This window comes from Peromyscus californicus, unplaced genomic scaffold, assembly GCF_007827085.1.
Source record: "Peromyscus californicus insignis strain IS unplaced genomic scaffold, ASM782708v3 Scaffold_5__1_contigs__length_169319896, whole genome shotgun sequence".
NCBI lineage: Eukaryota > Metazoa > Chordata > Mammalia > Rodentia > Cricetidae > Peromyscus > Peromyscus californicus.
The window spans coordinates 63,074,971-63,093,074 of NW_026294573.1; the positions used below are offsets into that span (position 1 = coordinate 63,074,971).

The window sequence follows — 18,104 nt, forward strand, 5'->3', positions numbered from 1 at the left end:
GACAGGCACTAATAACATATGTGGGCCTAGGGATGCTTCCGTTAACAAGATAGCCCTTCTTCTCAAGAATTTTACCAACTTAGTCATGGAAATGTCTTTTAAAAGAAAGTAAAAAGAGGGTGTAACAAAGTTTGCCTCCTGCAGAAGACACAAAGGTGAGGGCAATTCCGCTCACACACTCCCCAAAACCCACAAATTTGCTTCAGCCCCCGTCCTCTGCAGAGTGGGCTCCCCCAGCTATGCCCACAGACCATTCTTCTTAGGAATTCTTCAGCTGATTCACACAAAACAGAAAGGTGAAGCGAGTCATCCAGTGACGGTTTCTTAGAAACAGCCAGTCCCTAACTTTTGTAAAGCTACCATCTGTAGTCTGTCCTACACCTGGAGAAACTGCCCAGTTTACTCTACATCAATATTTTTGCTTAATTTTGTTGATAGGAGTAAATTATTTTGCTTGAAAAGGAAAGGCCTTAGATGCAAACATCTGAACTGATAGGTGAATGGCTCACCCAAAGCCAAATCTAGCAAACCACACAGTCTGAGAAACAGGCCTAAAGTGTGTAAGGACACTCCTCCCACAGAAAAGCTGAGAGAACAAAGAGAAGGGAAAGGGTACAGTAATATTTAAACTGAATATGCAGCAGATGAACCCAGCAGAATAGTGATGGATGATAGCCTCAAAATACATAAGAAAGCTACTTTATTCTCCTTCAAATCAATATGCATCTAGGCATTAAAGGTTCTCAAATTAAATTTCAACATTTTTTTAACCTCAGGAATATTAGCATGAGGATAAGCAACAAGAAACTTCATAACAAACATATATATATATATATATATATATATATATATGCATTTTATGTATTATACATATATAATAGTCTAGTCTGTTTGGTTTTGGGTTTTGTTTGTTTGTTTGTTTTTTTGGTTTTTTTTGACACAGGATCTCACTAGGTTGCTCTGGCTGGCCTCCGACTCAGAGATCCACCTGATTCGGCCTTTTGAGTGCTGGGATTTAAGGCGTGTGCCACCACACTCAGCATTTGTTTTTGTTTTCAGGTATGATCTCACTCTGTAAGCCAGAGGGATTTAGATCTCACTATCTCAGCCTGGCTCCAAATTTACAGCAATCCTCCTGCCTCAGCACCAATGTGGTAGGATTACAGGTGTGAGTCATCACACTTGTTTCCCATTACACTATAAATAAGGTCCTATAAAAACATTTATCTTGGCTGGGCGGTGGTGGCGCACGCCTTTAATCCCAGCACTCGGGAGGCAGAGCCAGGCGGATCTCTGTGAGTTCGAGGCCAGCCTGGTCTCCAAAGCGAGTTCCAGGAAAGGCGCAAAGCTACACAGAGAAACCCTGTCTCGAAAAACCAAAAAAAGAAAAAAAAAAAAAAACATTTTCTTACTCTATTAGAATTGCTTATTTACGTGCTTCTATCTTGAGATCACAGAAAATGTGTGGGTTCTTGAATATAACACTTGTTCAACATTTATACTACATATGAATAAATAGGAGTGAGGTAGAACTTTAAGTGACGACATAAGATTATTTAATAATTTGTTTTTTAATAATTATCTGTAGTAGTATGATCTAATAGCATAAGATCAAATCACCTCAAACATACAATAAACTACATAAACACGACCACCCAGTTTCTCAAAGATTTTCTAAAGTGATAATTAGCACATTGAAGGTTTATGTTGGCCTTACCTCCCCAAGAAGTTCAATGCTGTGCTCTAAAAGTTGAATTAAAGATGAGCATTCCCCAGTTATCTTTAAACTGACTTCACAGATACACAGCAGCTGAAGGGTGAGTTGGGTAAGCTGACTTTTCCAGAACACAGGATGGCGCAGAAGGCTTAGATACACTTCCTCAATGAACAGTATCATCTCTGTTGTCTGAGTCAGATCTTTCATCTGTTGAAGGAAGTCATACTGGTTAAAATTATAGAATCACTTCAAGTTGTACAAGAAGTCTTCAACAGAATAACGTTCTCTAAAGTGATCCAAACGTGAAGATGTAGTGATGCAGCCGTGAGGGTTCCACTCCACAGCTCTGCCTTCTCCTTCTGTCACTAACCACTGCACAACTGTTACTGCCTTTGCAGCCCTGTCTCACACAATAAGGCTCCCAACACAAACTCCTTCTATTTTTCTAGCTTCTGTGAAAAAAGATGTCTTAGACAACTGATATATAGTGCCTACATGTCAAAGGACATCACCTCAAAGCTGGTTTTCAGTTCTCCTACAGTTTAACACAGATACCTGGTCATAAGGTCAGCATGTTATCCCCATACACTACGCTCTCCCTCTACAAGCCTTAGCTGAAGCATCATTAAGCACAGTGGAGAATGTAATAAAAGACCATGTTTAAATAATAGTTGTCTTCTCAACAGGCTAATGCATTACACAGGAAGGACTTGGGTGCCCTTGAAAAATCCCAATTCAATTTACACCCTGCTGTTCTGTTCAAATCCTGGATTCAGTATTAAGGGTGTGGTCCTGCTCAGAGCAACTATGGTATTTCCCAGGGATTATAAACAATGAACCATCTGCTCCAGTCAGGATGCTTGTGTGTGGTAAGTTCATCAAGAGAAAAGCCTGCAGTTTCACCCCTGCTTACCACCCATTAGAAAAAGAGACATCAACACAAGTTATACCCAAATAGAATTCCTAGAAAATCAGAAAGATTCCAAAAGATGAAGGGGGAAGAAAGCGCGCGCGCGCGCGCACACACACACATACACACACACACACACACCAAAAAAAAAAAAAAAAAAAAAATTCAAAAATAAAGTATCAGCAGCCCAATAACTGAATCATTTTATTCTCTTTTAATTATCTGTATGTATTTATTGTGTGTGCAGGTGTGCACGAACGCAATGTGGCACACAGGTGGAGGTCACAGGACAAGCTGCAGGAGTTGGTGCTCTTCTTCTTCTACATGAAGCCCAGAAATCAAACTTGGGCCAGCAGGCTTGGTGGCAAATGCTTTTACCTGCTGGGCCATCTCACTGACCCTATTTTGTTCTTTTACAAACATAAAGCAAAAAAAGTTTAAAGGGTACTTACAAAGACATGGACTAAACACAAAAGCCTGGTGTTCAGATGGTGGTTTATTTCCTTGAGTGTATTCATTTTGTATACTGGAAATTTTCCATTAAAAAAAATAATCTCAACAGATTAGCTATAAAAGTTCTCTAGTCCACCATTATCAAATTCTTAAGAATAAATTCAAAGTAATGTTTTATCTCTATGTAAAAATGGATCACGAAGCATGGATAACGTATGATGTGACAAGAATCATTTAAAATAAAAACCAGTTGCACAAACATAAAATGGAAAGGCAACCAGTTGAGGAAGAAACTAAGCAGGTGTCTCACTGACCTCTCTCATCCTAAATCAACAGGAGTGGGGGGGGGCTATTTCTCAAAACATAGTAACTTCAATGTGCTTCCTTCCTAGTGTCCAGTATGGATTGGGCCATGTCCACAACACTGCACTCACCTCTGAGAAGAGCATTTCTCATCAACTAGCACATTCCCAACACCTACTGGTATACTAAAGCAATGGATAGTGAAAATTCTAGAAGCCATTTCATGGGAAGAGGTGGTTTTTGTTTTCACTTCTTTGTAATGATGCCCAAGCATGCAAGAAAGATAGGAAGAAAAAGAGAAAGTCCAAATACAGAGAGGAGGCTTAAGGCTCGTGTTTTGTTATAGAAGAAAAGGATACTAGTGGGCAATTGTTTAATGCAGATCAACAGAAGTACTTGAAAACAGTGTCCTTCTCAGGAGTATATGCATTAGCTTCGGAGATTATTGTTTGAAGACTATAAAAATACCTTCCACAAGTGAAGAACTAGATTATGCAGCCTCTATGACTCCTAATTCTCATTCTTTCTCTTAATAAAACAAATTTGTTGCATGACTAAACGTGACATTTTCCTTTTTTCTCACATATCTCAGTTACAGTAAAAAAAAAAAAAAAAGGGGGGGGGGAGTCCTGAAACCATTCCAAAGTGTGCTTCTACAAGCATCTAAGCTTTCCATGAAGAAAGCAAACATTTGTCAAGCCACACAGAACATGGTAATAAAGACATGGTCGGAAAACTGCCCCAGTTGAAGACCTTCTGCCTATATATGCTTTATTACCCACGCAAAACAAAAGCTTTAGAAAAGCCGCTGGAGAATTCATTTTAATTAACTTTTCTCTGCCTTGATTACAGGAAAGCACATTTATGACTCACAGAGGAAAGATTCACTCTAGCCACTCCTTGCTAACACAGACTTAAAACAGGTCATCTGTGACCCAAAGTGATCGCTTTGAAATATATCCTCAGATTCTTTCCATCAGCTGAGCAGCATGGTGCTCTGATCCCCACTAATGGCCTGACCTTGATCATGGGATGGGATAGCCTGACAAATGAACCACTACACTAAAATCACAGCCCACTGGCAACTGCGTGGTTTTTAATCTGCAGTCATAGAGATAGGAACTAGAATTTCTCTCTCCCCTCAGCTCCCTAGCACTTTACTCATAACTCTATACCTTGATCAACTGTCCATAAGGAATTATGAAAAGTGACATACTAACACATTTCTTACACTGTGAGTTTCTGAAGAGCAAGAGACAACAATGAATCCTAAAGAGACAAGTAGAAATTCAAACGTAGCACTCAGCAGGCCAAGTTCTGCATCCTCAGAACAGACCTACTCACAGACACGCTTTTTGTTCAGTTGGCACAGAAGTGTTTTATTTTGTTCTGTTTTTCTTCTACCTCCTAGTATCCAGCACAAAGAGAAGCTCAAAAATTCCCTAATGAGTCTGAAAGGAGTCTTCATTGCTACTAATCCTAAAAGGACCAATATTGATTTATACTTCAGTGAAGTTAATACAGTATGTACTATTAAATCTGGATTTAATTCCTTTGTATTCTTTCAGATAGTGCCAGCATTTCTAGCTGGTCTTGCCCAATCACACAGGATCAAGAACTACCTTGTGTGAACTAACAACCGTCAACACTTACTGGCGCTGATAATCCTATCAGGGGAGGAAAATGAACAATGAAGAGCCTTACCTGCAAGCATGGAATCATGTCACAGCACAGCTGAAGCATGTGCTGTTCCAGTACTGAAGGCTGTGCTTCATCACAAAGACCTCTGGGTTGAAGTAAGACTTTGAGCAGGGACAGCCGGAGCTTAGCATATTCTTGTAACTGGGATGGTTCACAATAGAGATACCACAGAAATGGTGCCATTATTTGAATAAATGAAACTTCTGACCTGCAAGTCATGTAACGTGTCAGTCAGTCAGAGAGTTAATGTCATCAGAAGAAACAGCTCTCACCTCTAGGGAATAAAGGACTAGGTTTACTCTGGAGCAAAATCCGAGTGGCCAGGACCCAGAAACACACATTTAGTTCTCTCCAATGAGGAAACATTTTCATAGAGTTTGTATAATAATAAAGCCAAGAAAGTTAAAAATCCAATCATTTTTAAAATGCTCTGGTGCAAACATCGGAGAGGCAGTTACAGCACAATGGAGGAGTCTCTCCTATAGGCCTCAGATGCGATGGTGATTTCACAGCTTTGGGGAAGGTGAACGCTGGCGGACTGCTATGTTATAAATTCCCAAAGGTTGTCTGCTGTAACATGTTAGGACCAAAACAGAGGTGGACAAGGAATGCTATTCATGGGACTAAAGCTAGCCTAAAATAAACTGGAATTAGACTCTGGACCTGCAACATCTCCCCTCTCCACATCACGGAAGTTGTAAACAGGCAATCAGTCTCTGCAGACACAGCTCCTTTCCAGGAATTCTCCTACACACTATCAAGCAGTAAGTGGCACATATCAACCTGCAGCTGTGGCACATCCTAAACTGCACTAGCATAAGGAACTGTTGGACATGCCGTGACCTAATGGGATCTTGAAGGGAATGATTCAAGAGAAGGAGGCACTAGGCCATGTTCCCAGACTAAAGGACACTTCTCCTTCTTTACAATAGTGGCAGCACTCCAAAACCAGTCTACAGTGAATATCAGAACCAACTGAGAACACTTATTAGAATTACAGATATCAGGATCTTTTCTCCAGGGGCATCACACAGGCATGCATTTGTAAGAAAACTCTGTAGATAAAATAAATCCATACAACTATCCTATTATTGTGGCAGTTCAAATTTATAGCATTCCATGGTTTTCTTTTTCATAATTTTAATTACCATCAGTCAGCCACAATCAGAAACTAATAAATGGAAAGTTCCAGAAATAAACAACTGCTAAATTTTTAGTTGTACACATGCTGAATAGCATGGGAAGGTTCCAAACCATCCCACTCTGCTCCTCCAGGACATAGACCAAATATGCTATGCATGATCCTCTAGGCCAGTAGTTCTCAACCTGTGGGTCACAACCCCTATGGGGGTGGAGCAACCCTTTCATGAGGGTCACGAATCAGCTATCATGCATATGAGATATTTACATTACGATTCATAACAGTAGCAAAATCATACTTATAAAGTAGCAATGAAATAATTTTACAGCTGAGGGTCACATATGAGGAACTGTATTAAAGGGTCACAGCATTAGGAAGGCTGAGAACCACTGCTCTAGGCCATCATGAGTTCCTTGGCAGCCATCCTGGTGTCAGATCAACTGTCATGGTAGTTTTCATAATACTGTCTGTGCCCAAGGAACCCTTACTTTATTCACTACTGACACCAGCGAAGAAAAGTTGTTATGGCAGTTTGGAAGTGCCAAAGACAAGCCATAAAGAGCTTCCTTTTATGAACAAGTGATAGCGCTCAATGAAGAATAAAAATCACATGCTAAAGTTATTAATATCTGTGACAAATAACTGTTAACCTTTAGCTTTTTAGTAAGTAGCATCTGTCTATTATACATACTTCAATTTTATCCATCATTTTAGGCATCCACTGGATGTCTTGATATTAGTGTCCCCCACCATGAATGTGTGGAGCTACTTCATTGTTACCTTGTTAACCTACAGAATATAAAAGTAATTTCACTTTTACAGCTTGAACTTACTTGATCCTTACCAGAGCCATAGATAGATAGATAGATAGATAGACAGACAGACAGATAGATAGATAGGCAGGCAGGCAGACAGGCAGGCAGGCAGGCAGACAGGCAGACAGACAGACAGACAGACAGACAGACAGACAGACAGATAGATAGATAGATAGATAGATAGATAGATAGATAGATAGATAGGTGATAGAGATAGAGAGACAGAGATAGGGGTGTGTGTGTGTAGCTCTGATACACAGCTACAGAAACTGAGAGATGAATGAAGTAGTTGCCTACAACCTCTTCTTAGGAATCTCCAACTCAAAGGAGATAATGAATCAACATACCTTTAATATCTATTTAGATTCATTATATTACAATAACTCCTAATCCCACGACATCATCATGCCAGAATAACCTTCAAGGATAAAATAAAAACCTGCCCATATCATTAACCAATTGAAAACAGTTTGTCCTATGACAAAAGAGTGAACTGAACTCTGACACCTCCATGGTTCAGCCTCTGCCTATCTTGCCAGCCTCACTCTCCACTGAATCATTACACTTATTTCAGGTCTTCAATCCCCCCACGGGGCCCCCAACTTGCTGGTCTTTCTATTTCTATCATCCTCCCGTTCTCCACTTTGCAATGACTGCCTGGAGCCCTTTTCCTTCCCTGACAGGTGGTCTGTGGTCAGATCACCATTACGTGCTTCCACGGCACAACTGTTTGTTATCATGGTATGTGTAGTATTTACATCCTTTGCCAAACTATAATTCATTGAGGACACAGACCATAGATTTCTGTTTACTGCTGTATCACCAAGACTGTATGCACCAGGCCTTCAAAGAGATGTGCAATCAATTAACGTGGTTACATAAAGTTACAGATGCTCAAAATTAGCATGCATCATTCAAATATGACCTTATTCTTTTTCATTCTATTCAGTGTTTTCATTTATTATTTGTAAGAACTGATTAACTATGATACAAAACTGAACTAAGCATTCTTTTTTTTTAACATAAGTGAAATTATATTGTTGTGCTTCATTAATGATAAAATACTATTTAAAAATTTCCCTGGCTCCATCTTTTCTGCATTTCCAAAGTTCTGTGATGATTCGGTACTATCACAGTGAGATATACAATCGCCTGGGCAATAAAAAGGAAGAGAATAAAACAAACAGCCCAAATCCCAAAGTGATGAAGAATATTTAAAATGGGTACCAATGTACATCTGTATATATGTGTTCTCTATTTATGATCTCCACTGAAGAAGACACAGTAGAAAATACCTAAAATAAGGCTCTAGGCCCCCCCTGTGCCACCAACATTTCACTTAGCCTGTAAAAAGCCATGCAATATGTTCTCCCTAGTTCCCTGTTCTCAAAACCTATGTGCTAGGCTAATAACCTGAAAGTACCAGACCTAAACTCCACAACACTGTTAATTTATATAGTTCTCAGCTCCTGAAAAGTGAAAGTGAAAGCACAGCACAGGCTTTCAGTAAATGAAAGCAGAACTTGCGATAAATACCGCCCAAAAGATCTAGCATGAGGATATATTGACATTTCAGTATATCTGACTTAAGTATCTAGTTTAATCAATAGTTCCTAACATGGAAAGAACCAGAATGTCTTTACATTTTGACTCCTTCACATGACTGTGGAACACTGCTCCTGTTCTTATTAAACTACCAACCTACCTGTATTACCTTCTAAACAACAACTTAGAGTTACTGCTCCTAAAGTGAGATCTGATGGTCTACTGAAAAAGTGCAACTAGAATTATCAATTTCATACTGCAAAGCACAAACCCATAGTGCGAGTTTAGAACGGAAATTGCCCTTTGCAGGGACAGGCATGGTAGCACATACATTTAATCCCAGCACTCAGGAATCAGAGACAAGCAGATTTCTGAGTTCAAGGCCAACCTGATCTACACAGTGAAGTTGAAGCTAGCCAAGGCTACATGGTATTACACTATCTCAGGGGGAGGGGAATGTACAAAGAAATATAAAACAATTTAAAACTTCTATATAGCTCAAAGAAACTTCATTAAGCAAATATTTATAAATTTATTGGGTTTTTGTTTGTTTCTGACAGAGTTAAAGAAAGGTTTATCTAGTAACTATTAATATAGCTATGAAAAAACACTTGTGGTGAAGGTAATAATTTTGAACCACCTTCTTGCAGCTGATTACAAGATACTGCAGTCTGAGTGTTTCTATGGTAAGATAATCTTCAACCCATTTATGGGATTTGTTCACAAAAATTTGAGATTTATAAGGCACCTACAAATGTTCTGAGCATTATGAAGACAAGACAATGGAATAGGATCTCTATCCTCCAGAACGTTTTAAAGATGGCAGCAGAGAATAAAACCAAAAGTAAGTTTAACGGCATTACAAATCAAACTATGAGTTGTTGTGGGAACACAAAAGAGAGGCAACTCACCATTTGCAATAAGCAAAGACGAAGAACAAAATGCAAAGGAATACAGAGAACTTGGTTGGGAAATGGAATAAAATTCAATAGAGGTAGGTTTAATAACAGCTATTCTCTACTGGATAATTCAACAACCAACACGCCTGGCAGACCATGTTCTCTTACTGCTAAAAGAAAAGAGAAGGTACGGGCAGCTCTAGAACACTTTCTCTCCTTAGGAACTTCATAGTCACAACAGCTAACACAAGAACAACACACAGCTCCAGCTCTAAAATTAGCACACGCCATTCTGTGTCCTTCATTTATTTTATTTTATGTTACCTTTCAGGGCATTGCTGGAAGAAAGCTGTCAGCTGCTGCAGGAGTAGTGGCCAGCAATCAGGCCTGTGTTCAAGCACGGTGATCAAAGGCTGAGGATGATTTCTGAGAAACACAGGAAATCACATTGTTAACTGTCATTTCAGGAGCACACATTCTCTCTATCCAAATACAGCGGCAAAAAAACCAATGCCAGCTACAGACATTTTCCAGGATCTCTAAAGTCGCAAAACTATCACTTCCTGAACTAGGGAGGTGGTTCATAGCAACTGACTTTCCCGCATTTTATCTAATTCTTCTCCTGAAAAGAAAATGGATCCAGAATCTCAGAGGTCTAAATTTAAGAATGGATCCTTCAATTTAATAGCTCAGACTTTGGCCAGCTCCCTAAACCCAGTAGTTCTCTCCAAACTCCCCTGATGTCTTCATTCCTCCTCCTACTGGCCCTCCCATGCAGGTAAGTTTCCCTTTCCTCTTGCATTAGTCTAGCTTGTCAGCACCAAGTGTCTTCTGTTCTTGCTTTTGTTTTGTTTTATTTTTATTTTATTTTTATTTTATGCATGTCTGTGAACCATGTATATCCAGTGTCTGGAGGCCAGAAGGTTTTGGGTCCTCAGGATCTGGGATTACAGGTGGTTGGCAGCCTCAGTGTGAGTGCTGGGAACTGAATCCCCAGTCCTCTGCAAGGACAGCCAGCACTCTTACCGGTGAGGCATCTCCCCAGTCCATTCTCATCTTTCTCTACCTTCTGTGTCCTCACACATTTAGGGCATAGAAAAAGACAATATTTCTCCCTCTCGAGTAGCAATGTATCTAAAAGGAAAAGCTTAAAACTACTGTTATGCAGGGAGTTATAGTAGCTGGCCTATTTCCGTTAAGATATCTATAAAGGCTTTATTGGACACAGGATCTGAAATCTGGAAGATTCTCAGAGAACAGGCTTTAGAAAGAATGAAAAACCACAAGTCATTTTTTTTTCAATAGTTCAAAAGCCTAATAATAATTGTAAATGTACCACTGTGGTTTTGTTTTAACTTTACATTTATTTATGCATTTGGGGAGGAAAGGCACGTTGGAGTGAATGTGGAGATCAAAGGACAACTCTTGAGAGGCAGGTCCCCCTTCCACCACATGGGCTCTAGGGACTGAACTCAAGTCATCGGGCTTGGCAGCAGGTAAGGTAGATACATATTTCTTTAAACGTATTTGTGTAATGCTAGGGATCAAGACCAGGGCCTCAGGGGTGCTAGGCAAGCACTTCACCACTGAGCCACACCTGCAGTCTTCAAGTGACTTCTTAGAGACATCCCTCTTGATTCTTTTTAAATTTTCATTTCTTTGAGTATGGAGGAAGGGGCATGTGTACCATGGAGCATGAGTGGAAGTCATGGGACACTTTTGAGAGTCAGTTCTTGCCTTATTCTCTTATTTCTGCGGCACAATATACTGCCGAATAGGTGACTGAGCAGCTTCCAGGCAACTCTCCTGTCTCCACTCCCCATCTCCACATAGGAGTGGGAATACTGATGCACTCTACTGCATCTGGCTTTGTGAGTCCCAGGAATGGACTCAGGCCATCAGGCTTGCAAGAGTTTTTACTCACTGAGCCAGCACCAGCCTCGTAGACGTGTAGTCCAGCCTGAACTCAGAATCATAATCCTCCTGCCTCTTCAACATACTCTACCAACATGTACCACCGCAACTGTTTCTTCGTGGTTCTTAAAGCAAGGCAGCTTTTCCAGCACATCAGCATCATCAACTAGAAACTGAGAAACACAGATCCCCACAACCCACCCAGATTTAACAGAGTCCTACTATAAAGCACTAATTCCAAGCACTACTGCAGCTCAGAGTGGAACTCTTGCCCCATGCCTAGCCTCAGTTACCTTGGGGTTGCTGGGAATACTGTTGATGCATTTTACGAACTTTAAAAACGCTATAGGTGGTTCTAATATGCTCTACACTTTGACAGCTGCTACAAGGTAAAAACCTCTGATGAAGGAAGTCAGGATAGGGCTTTTTCTGATTTATTCTGTCTTTTACAAAGAAAGAAGTTTGGTAGATTATCGCACTTAAATACAAGGTTTGTGTTAAATATCTCTCTGCAGTCCTCCAGAACTTCTGGCTATCATGCCTTCATCTCTTTATTTTCACTTACCTACTCTACCATGCACTTACCTCATAGGTTAGCAACCTGCTTATTAAAACACAGGCTATTTCTGACTGCCAGATTACCACCATTGCTAAGGGATGGTTCCATACAACTTTTTATGCTAAACTTCAAAATACACATCAAAAGTATACAAATGCCAAACACTTGGACAGATACACCGATCCAGAATCACCTTCCATTCTGGTTGTCATAGATATGAAGCCCAAACACTCCCAAGTCCTAAACACCACTCAGCACATCACGGCAGAACAAGGTCTTAGACACTAACTGCAATTACTGTTCCTACATGTTCTGATTAGCACGTTGATGTAAGGAACTTTGTACAGGCCCACTCACTAATCCTCCAGCTAAGGATGACCTTCGTGGCTGCTTAAGAAGAAAATCTGGCCCTCTCTTTCCTTTCTGCTCCTTCCTTCCGTCTGTTCGTGTTCTCTCTCTCTCTCTCTCTCTCTCTCTCTCTCTCTCTCTCTCTCTCTCTCTCTCTCTCTCCCTCCCTCCCTCCCTCCCTCCCTCCCTCTCCCAATAAAGCTCTAAAAAGGTAAAAATAAAAAAAAAGAAGAAAATCTGAGAAGTTAACAACAGTTTTTGTGCAATCACAAAGCTCTGAAATGCTTCCCAATTACTCTCTTAAAAATTAGATCCTGGGGCTGGAGAGATAGCTCAGCAGTTAGGAGCACTGGCTGCTCTTCCAGAGGATCTGGGTTCAATTCCAAACACCCACATGGCAGATCAAAACTGGCTGTAACTTCAGTTCCAGGGGAGCTGGCACCCAAACATGAACAAACGTGCAAGCAAAACACCAATGCACATGAAATAAATTTTATTTAAAAAAAGAAAAAGAAATCAGCTCTTTACTCCACTTCCCTTACCCTTCTTCCTGTGTCCCCCAAAAGCTACCATATCTCCATAGTCCTCTTACCCTTCTTCTTCTTCCTGTCTCTCCCAGCCCCCAAGATAACTACTGCAGATCAAGCTGTCCCTCAAAACATATTCGAATTCAATCAGGTCAACAGAAATAAAAGACAGTCATTCTAAAATAGTAGCAATGACACATGCACACAGTTCTGCTCCACTCAGACTGCAAGGAATCATTCACCCTGTTGCAGGACACTGAGGGCCTGCTTCACCAGCTACTGGATTCAGCCAATTCCAGTTAGCATCTCAGGCTTAATCTCTAAAGATTAGATTAAGTAGAATACACTAGAATAAAGATCCAGATTAATTACTGATTTAGACCTTTGGATAATTAACTTGTCCAGACGACTGATTATGTCCACTCTAAATGACAATACTGTAAAGAATCATGTACAATATTGATTATGAGAGGCTGATAATCTTGAAAGAAACGACACAGAAAATGAAAACACTGACTCTTGTTGTTGATTAATATTTGATTACTAATATTATACTATTTCAAATGAACACAAATAGCCTAAAATCAATTATAATTGCCAAAATTTTGTTTTTATACTTTAAGCATAATGAAGCAAAGAGCTAAATTCTCCCTCGTGAATCATCAAACTGATATGTGAATACACATAAAAATAATGCATAAAGGCTTGCCCCCAAGTAACAGAACATATCTATTTCTTAACTAAACCAACGGCACTGCTATCATGCACAAGAGTGGCTTACTCTCAGCACTGCGGGCATGGTGGGCAGACAGTCTTCACTGTGGGTGCCGTCCTATGCACCCCAGCTTGCTTAGCAGCAACCTAGCCTTCCCCTCCAGATAGATGCTCTTGAACTCCCGCCAAGTACTGACAATCAAAAACGTCTTCAGACTCTACGTAACGTCCCTGTTGGGGGAATGTCTCTGGCTCAGAACCGCTGATGGAAGTCCACAGCCTGAACTGCAACGGGAAGCACAAAGCCGAACAGAGAGCGGCACTAGGCCCTGCCTTACACAGAACTGAAAGTAATCAATTATGACCAAAGTTCACATTTCTTATGGAAATCCACTTAACAAAAATTGGCACTGGCTGCACAAGAGAAATTCAAAGGCTTAAAATGGAAAAAAATGTAAAATTATTCCTTTACAAACTAAATCTTATTCTAAAATAAACATCATTAGAGAACATAGATGCTAATTTGAATATGACAGAAAGTGAAGTTATTATCCTATCAAAAATATTATAATTAGAGCATGTAAAATGTCATGAGGCTGAGTACAGTTCATTCTTGATGTATTCAAGATTTGATTATTAAATTTATGGATTATTCAAGATTTTTCTTTCTTCCTTTCACTTGCTGTTTGTTAGCCATTCAGCTTCTCTAAAATGTATCCAAACGAGAACGTTCAAGGCATCTGAACAGACACACAGTTGAAACTCTGAAATTTTAAACTGGAAGTACCACCGAGAGAAGGGTAAGGAGAGAGAGGAGTTTGCCTCAGGATTCACTTATCTACACCTCCCTACTGGTTAGTTATTGGTCGGTGAGGTTATACCTCAAGATTCACTTATCTACACCTCCTACTAGTTAGTTATTAGTCAGTGAGGTTATACCTCAAGATTCACTTATCTACACCTCCTACTAGCTAGTTATTGGTCGGTGAGGTTATACCTCAAGATTCACTTATCTACACCTCCTACTAGCTAGTTATTGGTCAGTGAGGTTATACCTCAAGATTCACTTATCTACACCTCCTACTAGTTATTGGCCAATGAGGCCCCAATGGCCCCAAACAAACCGACACAGCTATTGATACTGCGGCTTGTCGCTCACCAGAAGGACATGGTAAAACCCTGCTGCTGAGCCACCACGCGCTCGCCTTAAAGAGCCTGTGGAGTCAAGCTGGAACTGACCTGCAAGCGTCCTCCCTGGTAGCCAGTCTTAACAGCGCCAGAAGGAGCTGTGCAAACTACTGGGTTAGAAGAAACGGCAACGCCATGATCCAATAGACAGCTTTTCATGCCACAATACAGACCTGCCAGGCAAAATATGCCCAAGAGGTTTTGGGGGATAACCAACTGCTTTTGGATCATATCTGAGGCTTATTCCACAGGAGGGAATTTATGCCTACTACTATAAACTTGGTCAAAGGCTCACGGTTCAGGAGGTCACAGATCCTAAGCAGGAACCTATCACTACTGTCTTTCTAATTCAACATGCTGCCAAACTACCTTCTAAATATTTATGTTTATACATATAGATTAGTGCTGCCCTCAACCTTGGCCAAGGGAAGGCCTCTCTGTGGTGGTCAGCAGTGAATGCAGAGACTCAACTGGTGGAGGTACTGAGAATAAGTAACTATTGGGTACTCGGCCATAAATTAGACCTCTATATCAATACCTGACCCATGCATAACTCAGGGAACATTAAAGAAGAGAAAACAGAAAGAATTTAAGAGCTGGAAGACAGGGAGAAACGTTGTGAAATGTCTTCTGGCAGGACATGGGCACTGCATTCATGAATTCACTACAGCTATGGGTATCTACATAAGAGGAAGGCAGGACTGAGAGTAGAAAGGATTCCAGATAGGTATGACCAGGCCACACTGTTTGGATGTAGGAAATCACCAAAAAAGAAATAAAAGATTTTCAAGGTGGGGGAGGGAGAGAGAGAGGGAGGGAGGGGGAGGGAGAGAGAGAGAGAGGGAGGGGGAGGGAGGGAGAGGGAGGGGGGGTAGGGAGGGAGGAAATGCACTAAGCCCAGGTATCTGCCTACTTCCTGACTATGGCAGCCTCACATTGTTCCCTGCCACCATGAGATCTCTATCATGATGAGCTACAACTGGAACTCTGAACCAAAATAAACCCTCTTTCCTTAAAATAAATTGATTCACTAATTCAATCCTCTTGTCATTAAGTCATAAACACTGCGGTGGTTTTCATGTAAGTCGTGACCACATGGCAGCACCCTTGGGCTCTTTTACTATTACATAGCCATGTCCCTATCACAAAACTAAAACTCGAGAAGCTGTAACAGTGGGACCAGAGAGCACAGAATTATCAATTCCAAATTTATATTTTTTTTCTTTTGAGACAGAGTATCATGTAGCCAAGACTGGTTTCTAACTCACTACATAGCCTGCCTCTGCCTCCCTGGTGCTGAGACAGTAGGCATCCTCCACCATGCCCAGTTCATGCAGATCAAACCCAGGGCCTATACATACTAAGCAAGAACTCTAGCAACTGAGCTACATGTCCTCTCCAAATTTACATTCCCCAGCAATGCATGGGATCCCAGGCAAGAGAATTAACCTCTCTTGACCAAAGTTTCCTCATCTATAAAATGAGCTCAGGCTAGACAGCTAACAGAGCTAGAGCTGCATAACCTATGTAAACACTGAGTTCTAAGAGGATCCACAGGACTAGACGTGCTGTGGATCAATCTACGTACACTGTAAACATGAATCACTGTCACTGGTTAAGGGAGGAGTCTGAGAGTCTCTAGCCAGATGTGGAAGAAGCAACATGGGAAGTTACGATGTAAACAAGCCTCGGGGGAGCACATAGATTAATAAAAACGGGTTAATTTGAGTTTTAAGAGCTGGCTGGAGACAATCCTAAGCTATCAGCCAAACATTTATAATTAATAATAAGTCTTCTTGGGGAACAGCTGGCAGGATAGAAAAGTCTACATATATAGATGAAATCAAACCCTGCAAAGGCAGCAAAACACAAAGATGGTGTTCCCACAAGTAATCCTATGGCAAGCTTGAATGGCTCTAAGGCCAAAGTCTGCTAAGCATAAGGCCTCATCTATTTTTATCTCAGAGAGAAAAACTATCCTGCATTGTCTGCTTCCGAGGAAAGTAAAGTGCTGTGTCCAGAAGGAGAAACGATTAAATCAGAATTTCCTAGCTCCTGAGATAGCCTATAGATCTGCTTTCTCCTTAAAGGAGAATAACATCACTTCTAAAGATTAAAATCAATACAAATCAGACAGTCAGGTCACCCTCCATTGGCCTCCAGTGCCCGTAAATTTCTTACTGTGCCTTGGTTTTTCTTTGGCATGCCACATGAACCAATTTATTGAACATTCTTTGACACTTTCTTATTTTGTGACATGCAAATGTTTTAACTGATAGTCTAAATAAAGCATATAATATAATATCTAACAAACAGAAGGGTCTCATCAACACTAGCCAGGGTAAATTTATGTGTGAGAGCACAGTCAGCCTAAAAGTTGGGTCTCTGTTTTAATATTTTTTGTTTCCCATTGTGTGCCAAATATACTTCTTTACTGAATGTAATTACACATACACACCAAACATGTCCTCCATGTTATCATTTAAAAACTCAGACTGCTTTAGTCATATAGTCGTAAATGAAAGAATAAAGTAGATCATGAAAAATCAGTTTTTGTTCCAGAGTCAATACTATTCAGAAGCAGGGGATATAGACCACAACGAAGCATGCAGACTTGGATGCAAATATTTCTTTGCTCCCCATCTTTTACTAGTATTATTGACAGTGGAGAGGAGTGCGTGCATCTGAAATTAAGGAGCAGAGGGAAAGAAGACTGATGTATGCATGGTTCCAGCAGACTATCACAGAGGCATGATAAAATAAGGTATGCAACCCGGAGTCACCTTTTCAAGAATAAATGCATCAATCTTAATAGAAATGAAAGAATAAAAAAAAATTAGCTGTGTGGCAGCTAAATCAGGAAGCAAAAGTTATCTGTAACCTTTAGGTCACCTCAACCTTTTGCTTCATCTCTGAGTATCAGAAAGCTATGATTTGATTTACACCGTGAATTCAATGACTGGCGCGGAGCGCCTTTTCTGTGTGAGAAACAATGTCTGCAAGTCACCGTGCATTTCCATGTATGCAGCTGTGACCCTGGTGCTTTCAGAGCACTGCACAGCACTTACTCCATCAAATATGCATTTTAAAAGCATTTCTCTACCTGCTCGGAATTTTGATTGGAAAGTGCTGGCGAGAAGCTGGGCATTTTTTTTTTTTTAATCTCTGCAGATAAGTTTAAAGATGCATAATAAGAAAACATTATGAGGATTGTAACGTAGATATTACTATAAAAATGAATCAAAAAGAGAAATTAACAGTAATTATAAAGCATTATGCAACATAATTTGAAAACAAATATATGGGTGTGCTTTCCACGGGAGCACCTCAGAAAAACACTGGAGCAAAAGTGCTTTAACCTAGACCTTTT

General features: G+C 40.4%; 1 protein-coding gene across 3 annotated transcripts in view; it reads right to left on the bottom strand.

The window, feature by feature from the left end:
* Focad (focadhesin) overlaps positions 1 to 18,104 on the bottom strand; it is a 287,598-nt gene that overhangs the window by 232,418 nt on the left and 37,076 nt on the right. For all 3 annotated transcript variants that reach the window (XM_052717956.1, XM_052717954.1, XM_052717955.1), the window contains 3 exons: positions 9,809 to 9,910; positions 5,088 to 5,292; positions 1,718 to 1,924 (listed from right to left, as the gene is read on the bottom strand). In XM_052717956.1, coding sequence (XP_052573916.1) covers positions 1,718 to 1,924; positions 5,088 to 5,292; positions 9,809 to 9,910 — 514 coding nt within the window. The remainder of the gene's footprint in view (positions 1 to 1,717; positions 1,925 to 5,087; positions 5,293 to 9,808; positions 9,911 to 18,104) is intronic.